General features: G+C 42.5%; 2 protein-coding genes across 2 annotated transcripts; both read right to left on the bottom strand.

Moving 5' to 3' along the window:
* Nucleotides 1-2,657: 2,657 nt before the first annotated feature.
* Nucleotides 2,658-4,633, bottom strand: h2ax.2.S (H2A.X variant histone, gene 2 S homeolog). Its single transcript, XM_018242002.2, has one exon. It carries the CDS (start codon nt 3,528-3,530, stop codon nt 3,111-3,113), a length of 420 nt encoding a protein of 139 aa, XP_018097491.1. The 5' UTR covers nt 3,531-4,633; the 3' UTR covers nt 2,658-3,110.
* Nucleotides 4,634-7,550: 2,917 nt separating this feature from the next.
* Nucleotides 7,551-8,835, bottom strand: h2ax.S (H2A.X variant histone S homeolog). Its single transcript, XM_018242016.2, has one exon. The coding sequence runs from the start codon at nt 8,684-8,686 to the stop codon at nt 8,267-8,269; it is 420 nt and encodes a 139-aa protein (XP_018097505.1). The 5' UTR covers nt 8,687-8,835; the 3' UTR covers nt 7,551-8,266.
* Nucleotides 8,836-10,793: the final 1,958 nt, after the last annotated feature.

Below are 10,793 nucleotides of genomic sequence, written 5' to 3'. Positions count from 1 at the left end.
AAAAAATACCATTATAAAACACAGCTTCCGGATGTACTCTGTCTTTCTCAACGGCGACTGCAAGATGCAAGCCAACACTAACTTCTGGTTCCGAAGGCTGGCAAGTAGGAGATGTTGGTCAGGGCTGCATTTGCTTCACCTTAAGCACGTTTTACATTTTTGGGTTCCCAGAAACAGGAGATGTTTACGTGTGGATCTTGTAGCCAACATAAGTTCGTACTGCAATGCTTGAATGTTAAAAATACTTCGAAATTCGACCATCAAATTGGAATACTTCGACTTCGAATATCAAAGTCGAAGTTTTTTTCATCAAATTTGGGTATCCAGCGGTCAAAGTAAAATCGAACGATCAAACGATTAAATCCTTTGAATCAAACGATTCAAAGGATTTCAGCGAACGATCGAATGATTTTACTTCGACTTCCAAAAACTCAGAAAAATTCTCTAGAAGGTCCCCATAGGCTAACATAGCACTTCGGCAGGTTTAATTTGGCAAAGTATTGAAGTCGAAGTTTTTTCAAAGAGACTGTACTTCCATTATAGAATGGTCGACTATTCGAGCGATTTTACTTCGAATCGAATTCGAAGTCGTAGTATCCTATTCAATGGTTGAAGTTTCCAAAAAATTCCTTCGAATTTCGTATTTTTTTACTTTGAAAATTCCCTCGAATTCACTTTGACCCTTGATAAATCTGCCCCCAAGTGTAGCTAGACAGTAAGGCAGGTGACTTGCATTAATGTATACTGGGACTAAATTTATTTAACTTGCTTCATTGCAGCACTGAAATTAAAAACATTGCACTTTAGCAGATTGAGCAGTTATTTCTTATCTTTGTTAAATCAACCATGTCGCGATCCACCTCCCGATGCAGGTATTGACTTATAGTTAAACACAAATAATGGATATCAAATGGGGGAGACCCGCAATCCAGGGAAAACCACGCCCCGGTCCGTCTGTCTCATCAGGGCTCAACGTACATTACCAATTTAGAGTTTTCAACCCCTACGGTAGAGGCTGCTCCCTTTCCACCATCTTATGTAAGCACTTCTATGAGTCCTACAGATCCACAACTCCAGGCCATTCTATTTAGCTCCAAGCGCCATGTCTGTAATACCAGGTAGCGCCACTCAGTATAACACATTTCACTTGCTGAGGATAGTTTTACGTGCGCTGAGGGAAACTTACAAGAGGCTTGGATCTTAGCGTCCTATGTGTCGGCCTTAATCCTTGGTTTCGTCAGTCCAAACTGTGGCATTGTAGCACCAATCACTGTATCTGCATTCATCAAAGTAAAAATGTCAAAAATAGCTCAGAATATATCAAATAGTAGACTGTGGAGGAGTCGGCACTCTCGTCACTAGGTTATATATATATATATATCACAATGGTATACAGTTTTGTACTGGAACAAGTTGCAAAATTACAGCAAGGTGTGATTTAGTCACGCGACTCAAATGTAGAGAGGTTTACTTAATCAATAGATTAAAAACTCTGCAACCAGGTGGATTTAACAAGGATTATTATTTTTGTTTCGTTCATGTTTTATTCTTATTGCTTTTTAGTTTCATATTTTATTTTTTTTCTTTTCACATTACATGTTTTACTGTGTTTTATAAACATTTACGGATGCTCTGTAATGTGTATTGGCATATAGACTATAATGGTGCATAATTTTTGTAAAAGAGATTATGGGTAAAGTGATCATATAATGTGATTGGAACATGTTACTTGATGTGCTTTTTAAACCTGTGATAGATAGACCAGACATTTATGACTCGATAAAGGAAGTGGATGCTTCAAAAACGTTAACATTGCTGTCTGGACATTTTATATCTATATTATGTGATTTAACTTCATTAAAAGCAATGCAAAGAATGATGTGTTGTGTGTTATGCTGTGAATCTTTTGCATTCTGAAGGAATGTATCCCTTCTCATGCACCCAGATCTCTGCAGTAAGTTTATTCAGTGGTGGTGCCATATGAATAGCTACAGTTACAGTATCTATATATATATATATATATATATATATATATATATATATATATATATATACATAAAGCACTGCGTATCTTGACAGCGCTATACTCCCTGGAGTATGTGCGACCAGGGCTGCCATCAGGGGCGCACAGGGGGTACAGTTGTCCCTGGCCTAAGGGGGCCTGGTTGTGCTACAGTTTCCGAATTAGCCAGGCCCCCCTTGACAGCATGCAAGCTGGTCACCAATGTTTTTTTTTTTTAATTTTCTATGGGGCCCCCCTGACCACATATTGCATTTTTAACTTGTAAGGTGGGGCCTGGCCACCATTTTTTTTTATTTTCTAAGGGGCCCCTGACCACCAATATTTTTGTAACTTCTAAGGGGCAGGCTGGACACCATTTTTTTTTTTAACTTGTGGAGGGGACCCTGGCCACCAATGTGTTTTTTTTATCTTGTTGGGGTTTAACTGGCCACCAGTGAAGCTTTCTCTTTTTACTTTTATGGGGGCCCCTGACCACCAATGTTTGTTTTACCTTGTAAGGGGGGCTGGCCACCAACAGTTTTTACTCCGTGGGGGGGACCTGGTCACTTTTTTTTTTTACCTTGTGGGGCAACCTGCAGACCAATGTTTTATATTTACCTTGTAGGGGACCCTGGCCACCAACTTTTTTGTTTAACTTGTAGGGGGGACTCTGGCCACCAATGGGTTTTTAGCATCCATGTTTGTGTAGCTTTTTTACTGTGGTGGGGGTTTGTGGGGCCCAGAAATTTATTGTACGGGGCCCAGCCTAGTTGGCAGCTTATTGACCAACATATGATTGGTTTGATTTTCAGGGGAGACTGCATCAGTACAATAATGCGGTCCTCATCTGAAGAGTCTGTAGGCCCACCATGTGATCACAAAGCTGGCCCAAGATCTGATCTGCTTTATTTTCCCGAGTAGAGATGACTGATCATGCCCAGGTCAGTGCATTGAGTAAATACAACATCCAAGTGCAAAAAGATGAGGTAGCACTTGCTTAAATCTTTACCTCCTAATCATATTCACACTGTATATTATAGCTCATTTAGGACATTTGAGTGGCCCTTAGAAGGGCCTTTTGGTTGTAAGAAACGACCAGATTTTTAGCTTAGTATTCTTGGGATTGCTGGGAACTCTTCTTGCCTGCAGCTGGGGGAGCCGCTGAAGTCTTTTTAGGTAACAACACGGCTTGGATGTTGGGCAAGACACCACCCTGGGCTATAGTCACCCCTCCTAGTAATTTGTTCAACTCTTCATCGTTGCGGACGGCCAGCTGCAAGTGGCGGGGAATAATACGAGTCTTCTTATTATCCCGAGCCGCGTTGCCAGCCAACTCCAGGATTTCTGCCGTGAGATACTCCAGAACAGCGGCTACGTAGACGGGCGCGCCGGCACCCACGCGAACAGCATAGTTCCCCTTCCTTAATAAGCGATGAACTCGGCTGACGGGAAACTGTAGACCAGCCCTGGATGAGCGGGTCTTTGCCTTAGCTCTGGTTTTGCCACCAGTTTTTCCTCTCCCAGACATACTGCAGGTAAATTAAAATATCTCTCAACGTTCCAATCTAAAATGAACCAGTTTGTTTAACGTTGCTCTTATTTATCTCTAGTGCCGGTAATCTCTTATTGGTCATTGATCTGGCGGCAACTGTGACGTCCCACACAATGGGTAATTACGTTAACTCGTATTGGTTCGTGCGTGAAGCTTTTTGTTTATTGGCTACAATCCCCCTATGACCCCTCCTACGTGTGGCTAGAGAGTGTTGTCTAAAAAAGGCGCCAAATTAAACCTGCAGTCCCGGAGAAAAAAAATGACCAAAATAATATAACGTTCCTTTCAATATATGAACACATAATGTAGAGGTATATCTATGGCGGGATTTGCCGTCGTAGGGTGTATTAATTTCTTTGGAATAGAGTCATTTGCGTTTGTAACAGGGATGCACTGCATGTACTCTCTGCTGACTAGAAAAGTAATGCTCCCACGTGACAGAAAGAACGACAAGTCCAATGAAAGTGACGATTAACCACAATAAGTCAGGCATTCTACATATATATATGGATTGCATTTAAGACTCAGTCTATTACACTGTAATCAAATAAAGGGATGTAGGACACACATTGTTAGTAGAATCAACACTCTGTTTGAAGGACCTGTATTGACCGGATTAAATAAAAAACACTCAGATGTGACATTTTAAATAATCCTTGGTAGGCCTGATCATCAAAGCCAGCAGGACTAATAAAGTAACTAGGAACAGTAGGAAGCACTTCTACTGACAAACTTCAATGGACCTGTCTGCAAATTCCTCAGCAGACATTTTATGGTGCATCACCATAAGTCTACTAATGCTGTTTGTGTAGGTCTATCCATCATTGTGCAATAAAGGAGTTTCATCGAAAAGAATATGAAGTGTCTAATATGATGTGCCCTAACATAATATCTGATTGATAGTGTCCTAAGCATTAAATGAAAAGTTCAGTGTAAGAATAAAAACTGTGTAAATAGATAGGCTGTGCAAAATAAAAAAAAATATTTCTAATATGGTTAGTTAGCCACAAATGTAATCTATAAAGGTCAGGGCAGGATTTCAGTGGCGATCACCTAGGCCACGCGGTCCTAGCGCCCGATTCCTGCACCCTCTAGCGGGGGGACCACATGGGACATAAATGTTCAGTGAGTTTGCAATTGATCCTCAGCATTCAGCTCAGATTCAAAAGCAACCAGTTATGACCCATATGGTCCCCCCTCAAAGTCACTGATTGGTTACTGCCTGGTAACCAATCAGTAGAAACCAAGAGAGCTACAAAGCAGGAAGTAGTGTTCTGGCTATTATGTTACACATCCAGTCACTCCAGCCTTTATACATTACATTTTTGGCTAACTAACTATGTTAGAAACATTTTTCATTTTGCACAGCCTATCTATTTACCTCGTTTTTATTTTTATACTGAACAATTCCTTTAATAAAATTAATAAAACCCTCCAAATCACACCAAGCATACCCCCTAATTAGGGATGCCACCTTTTTCATATGCTTTTGTGGGTCAGCTGGAGGAGGTGCTGCTTGATGATGTCATTGGATGGAGAATGGGCAGGCTGGTGATGTTAGGAGAGGCAAGGAGAATGAGCAAACCTATGATGTCAGGGTTTGGGGAAATGGGCTGACCTATGACAGCAGAAGTGGGGAAATGGGTGGATTGGGGAATGTAAACAGTTAGAGAGGGAAGCCTTCCCTCCTGACTGCTTACATTTCCCCACTCCAGAATGGAAAGTTTACTAGTGAAAAGTTTTAGAGAATTGCCTACTCTACTTGGTGATTTGCCACCTAGGCTGGTAAAATACCAACCGTGTGGCAACCCTACTCCCACTCCCTACTACTTACTTGCTTTTATAAAATGCTTCTGACAGAGACTATTAGGACATGCCCACCCCACCAGTGAACATCTATAGGGAGCTTCAATAAAGGAGCCATTTTTAAATATAGTTTAAAGGAAAACTATACTCCCCAAACAATGTAGGTCTCTAAAAAGATATTGCATAAAACAGCTCATATGTAAAATCTTGCTTCATGTAAATAAACCATTTTCATAATAATATACTTTTCTAATAGTATGTGCCATTGGGTAATCATAAATAGAAAATTGCCATTTTAAAAAAAAAAAGGCCGCCCCCTGGGATCGTAGGATTCACTGTACTCACAAGCATACCAACAAACCCTACATGTTAGGTCACATGAGCCAATTAACAGACAGAGTTGTGTCTTTTGCTTCCACACTTCTTCCTGTTACAGTTAGAGTTGTAGTATTTCTGGTCAGGTGATCTCTGAGGCAGCACACAGACCATCACGAAATGGTGGCTCAAGGCAAGAGATGTAAAAGGGCAAGATTTACCTAAATATATATTCCAGTTTGGTAAGATTCTTTAATATGCCACTTAATATGATATGAACTATCTGTTGCTTAGATGTTCCTTTTGGGGGCATAGTTTTCCTTTAAGATATAGTTTTAAATTTACGTTTTTAGCACAGTGTGAAACAAACACCTTATATTATACATAATTGTCTACTGACAGTTTTTTTTTCTCATTTATTCTATATGTTTCCTTTAGGGTAGGACTACATGAACGTTTTCAACGCGCTGTGACAAGTCGCATGTGACATAAATATGGTAAGAGATAGAAATGTCGGATGATGTTGCATCAACGCTGTGACTTCATCCGACATTTTTATCTCTTACCTTATTTCTGTCACATGCCACTTGTCGCAGTCGTTTTGTCACAGCGCGTCAGATCACGCCGAAAACGTCCATGTAGTCCTACCCTTAGGGCAGAGACATACTCTGCTATTTCGGGAGATTAGTTACCCAGTGACAAATCGCTTCTTCTTCGTTTGACTAATCTCCCCAAACTGCCTTCCCGCCGGCGATTTACATTCTAGCCGGCAGGGAAGGCAGTTCAGGGAGATTAGTCGCCCGTAGAAGAAACGATATGTTGATGGGAAACCAATCTCCCGAAATAGCAGTGTGTGTCTCTGCCCTAAAAGCAGTTGGGGGGGTCATCAACTCTGTAAACTGTTCTAAATGATCTTATCGTTGCCCCTACTGAGTAGAATTCCTGGGTTTCATTAAAGGCAGCTGTTATAATTGATACAATAGTTGCTAATATTCCACAGATGCTGCTGAGAAATGTATCAATTAATGTAGCAAATAGTAATAGTTGAGAATCTGCTAAATTACTAAATTTGCTAGACTGGAACATTAAAGGAGACATATAGGATAAGTGAAAAAACCCTAATTTTGTAGGCAATTATAAGTAATATATGGTGTTGCTTTTACATGGTGCTAAAAATTTATATTATCTTTAAAAATTGCCCCTTTATTGGAGCTCCTTATAGATTTTCTCTGGTCCCTGTCTGTGTTTCAAATGAGGTGTGGGCGTGTCCTAATGGTCCCTGCCAGAAGCACAGTAAGAGGGGAACAGCCACTCACAGCCCTGCAGTCACGCAAGCACAGACAGGCTTCAGTTCCCTTTCAGGTCCTGCTTGCTGCTGATTGGTTCCTGTCCTATATAGTGCAGGGAGCTGAGAGCCACCGCTTCCTTGCACAGCCTGGGAATTCAGGAAGCATGAAGTGGAAAGGAGGGATTATTAGGGTTTTTGCAGAAATATTCAATAAATCAGCCGGAAACACTACTTTTTAAATACAATTCTTCTATATCTAAATGAGTATAACGTGCATGTACATTCTTACTTTTTACACAAAAAAATACAAAGCAACTAAAAACAATCACTATTTTTGGTGAACAAACTGAAAAAAAAGTGTTTGGAAGGTGGACAGTCCCTTTAAACTGACGATTTGGGCCGCTCAGACCAATGCGCCCCTATTAGATCCACCCAACCAATATCGGACCAGATGTCTATTGGGAAGATTTAATTTTCCCTTTGGATCTTCAATCTAACCCCCTGCATTACAGCAATTATGATCTGATCATATGGTAGAACTGGATGTTGCAGTGCACTCCTGGAGTCAAAGATCGCTCAATTCAATGGAAGAGTAAAACAGCCGTCTTTATTGGTTACATTTGTTCAAAAACAATTAACAGCCCATGTGGTCTGACGCGTTTCGTAAATACATACTTCCTCAGTGATCTGATCATAAGCACAAGGGCCAAAAAGATTGGATCAGTGCAATGTTTCCCTCCTCATTGTAAATACCTTTCGATGTAGCGCTCTTAATACAAGTTTGGGAACGGCTAGACTACTTGGCAGCCCAATTCTGGGAGCCATTACCAACTAGGAACATGTGCTGTTGATGTGAGGACCAGATTTGTTTCACAAATTCTCTGGATTATATTTAAAGGTTGGGCAAACAGGGCAATATTGTGTTTCAATTCATGAGGGGGAAGAAAACTCCTTTGTCAGCCTGAAGCACCAAATTTAAGACAGACGTGGCACAATTTCACTTTAATACAGTGTATAACCATATGAATTGCGAGTTATAAGAACATGCGGCTTTGTTTGGATTGTATCGTAACAAAAGGATCTTTTATCAACTGAAGGGCCCTAACCAAATGCTTCATCTCAAGTGATTGGCGAGAGATTTTTTAGAAGTCGGAAGCGTTCTGCGGTTTTATCACGAGAACACCATGGGTGGGTAACACTTACTAAACACACATTTCGGATACAACAAAGACATTACAGCTCGATTAGGACGTGGGAGTGGCCCTTAAAAGGGCCTTTAGGACAAAGGGAAGCCATGTTGTGCTCAGTATTCTTGCGATTGCTGGGAACTCTTCTTGCCTGAAGTAGAAACACCGCCCGAGCTCTTTTTCGGTAGTAAGACAGCCTGGATGTTGGGCAGGACACCCCCCTGAGCAATAGTGACGCCTCCCAACAGCTTGTTCAGCTCCTCATCGTTACGCACGGCCAGCTGTAGATGGCGGGGAATGATACGGCTCTTTTTATTGTCGCGAGCCGCGTTGCCAGCCAATTCCAGAATTTCTGCTGTGAGATACTCCAGTACCGCAGCCAAATAGACCGGAGCCCCGGCCCCCACACGATGAGCGTAGTTTCCCTTCCGCAACAAACGGTGGACACGACCAACAGGAAACTGCAGGCCAGCCCTGGATGAGCGAGTCTTGGCCTTGGCTCTAGTCTTACTGACGGCTTTTCCTCTGCCCGACATCTTTTGTCTTTCACGAAGCTACGACCTCACGAAACAATCCCTCTCTGGAACATGTGCAAGTACTGTTAGAGTGACGATATTTATACTTTACACAACTCCTAGCTGATTGGTTCTTTTTTTGAACTAGCGTTGCGTTCCAGAATATCTGCAGTGGGCGTTGCCGATGTACGCGCTATCTATTGGCTGACTCTCCGAATTCACTCACATTAAAGAGCCAATCGGCAAATAGCGCGGGAGCGCTTGATGTTTAAACACAAAATTACAATCGCTAATGAAACCGCTCTCGGGGCTTTGTCTTTTCCCACCATTTTAATCCGCTCTTTTTTTTTTTAAATCGCGTTTAAAAAACGAGTTACTGACTATATATCATGTTTCTTGTCAAACGACGAAGCGTTGAATTTCCTTTGAAACATATTTTTGATAGACTTCGTATAGACGAAGCAACAGACTATGAACCCTCTGCATAATCCATTTCTGCGCAGACGGGGGTGTGTGTGCCCGAGGGACCCCATTTCAGAATGATTGCTTAAATATAGACAAACTAGCACGTATTTATTGGTATCTTCCACTAGAGTAACCCTCGCTTCTCTGTCACTGTAGAATAAGCAGAGCTGGGACAAAGGGCGGCCAATCAGTGACACTGCCTATCACGCACTGCTGTATGAAGCGAAAGACAATTGGATAACTGCGCTGCCGGTGATAAAGCAAAGGCTGCGGTTATACGGCCACAGTACGGCAGGATTTGTTATGATATAATGCTGCAAAATGTCAGGGTGATAAAAGCCTGGCCTGCAGTTTCCCGTTGCTCGTGTCCATCGCTTATTAAGGAAGGAGAACTACGCTGGGTTTTAGTCGCGGTGTTGGAGTCTCACGGCAGAAATTCTGCAGTTGGCTGGCAACGCTGCTCGGGACAATAAAAAGACTTGTATCATTCCCGCCATTTACATTACAATTGGCTGTCCATAATGACGAAGAGATAAACAAATTGCTAAGAGGGGTGACCATTGCCCAGGGAGGCGACCTGCCTAATATCCAGGCGGTTCTGTTACCGAAAAAAGACCTCTGGGGCTCCGCCCACTTTAGGAAAGAGTTACAACTCCTCCAACAGTCCCAGGAGTATTAATATACACGGGTGTACAACAGGGTTGCCAGGTTTACATTTCAAAACCAGCCAAAAGCCATTTTAGGGCAGAGACACATGCTCAGATTCGGGGAGATTAGATTAGCCTGGCGACAAATCTCTTCTTCAGGGCGACTAACTAGACTAGAGTCCTGTAGCAGGTCGGTTACCCGCAAAAACCTTCGGGTTGCGGGAAGAAGTTCCATAGGTGGTTCTGCGGGTCTTCTCCATAGCGATTTTTACTCAGTTTTTCTGATGACGCCTACTTCTGATGATGTCACTTCCGGTTTACGGCAGCACTTCCTGTTTTATTTCTTTTTTTCATGATCACGCCTACTTTCAATGAAGTCACGTCTGGTTTACAATGACAGAACTTCCTGATTCTTTATGGTCAGCGGGTTGCAGATAAGGTACTTGCGGGTCGGGTAGCGGGTTAGAATGCAGGTCCGGGTTGCGGATTGCAGGTTGCGGGTACGGATTGCAAAAAATGGACCCGCGCAGGACTCTACCCTAAACTTCCTCCCCGTCAGACTAGAATGTAAATTGCCAGCTGGATGGCACTCTGAGAGCTTTGTTTTACAAAGTCGTCCGAAGTTTCTTTGTGAGACAATTCACATCCTAGCTGGCAGGGAGGCAGTTCAGGGAGATTAGTGGCCCTGAAGAAGAGATTTGCCGCGGGGCAACTAATCTCCCCGAATCTGAGCGTGCGTTTCTGCCCTTAAAAGTAGCCCAAAAATAGCCCAATTTGTACACTGAAACAAATGGTGCTGGAGTCCAGAGGGGAGGGCTACACAGAACTGGAGACGATGGGCATCACCCCCCAAACAAACAGTCACAGTAGTACAAATGGCCGGACATGCAAATACAACTTAGTTCTGCCGCCCAGTCCACTATTACCATGCCGTGCAGGTAAGTGAACACTGTCCATACCTCCCCAGTCCCCACAAAGCACCCACACTTAAGTTCAACTTCTGCCGCTAAGGGAAC

This window comes from Xenopus laevis, chromosome 7S, assembly GCF_017654675.1.
Source record: "Xenopus laevis strain J_2021 chromosome 7S, Xenopus_laevis_v10.1, whole genome shotgun sequence".
In the NCBI taxonomy this organism is placed as follows: Eukaryota; Metazoa; Chordata; class Amphibia; order Anura; family Pipidae; genus Xenopus; species Xenopus laevis.
This window is presented reverse-complemented; position numbering and strand designations above follow the sequence as displayed.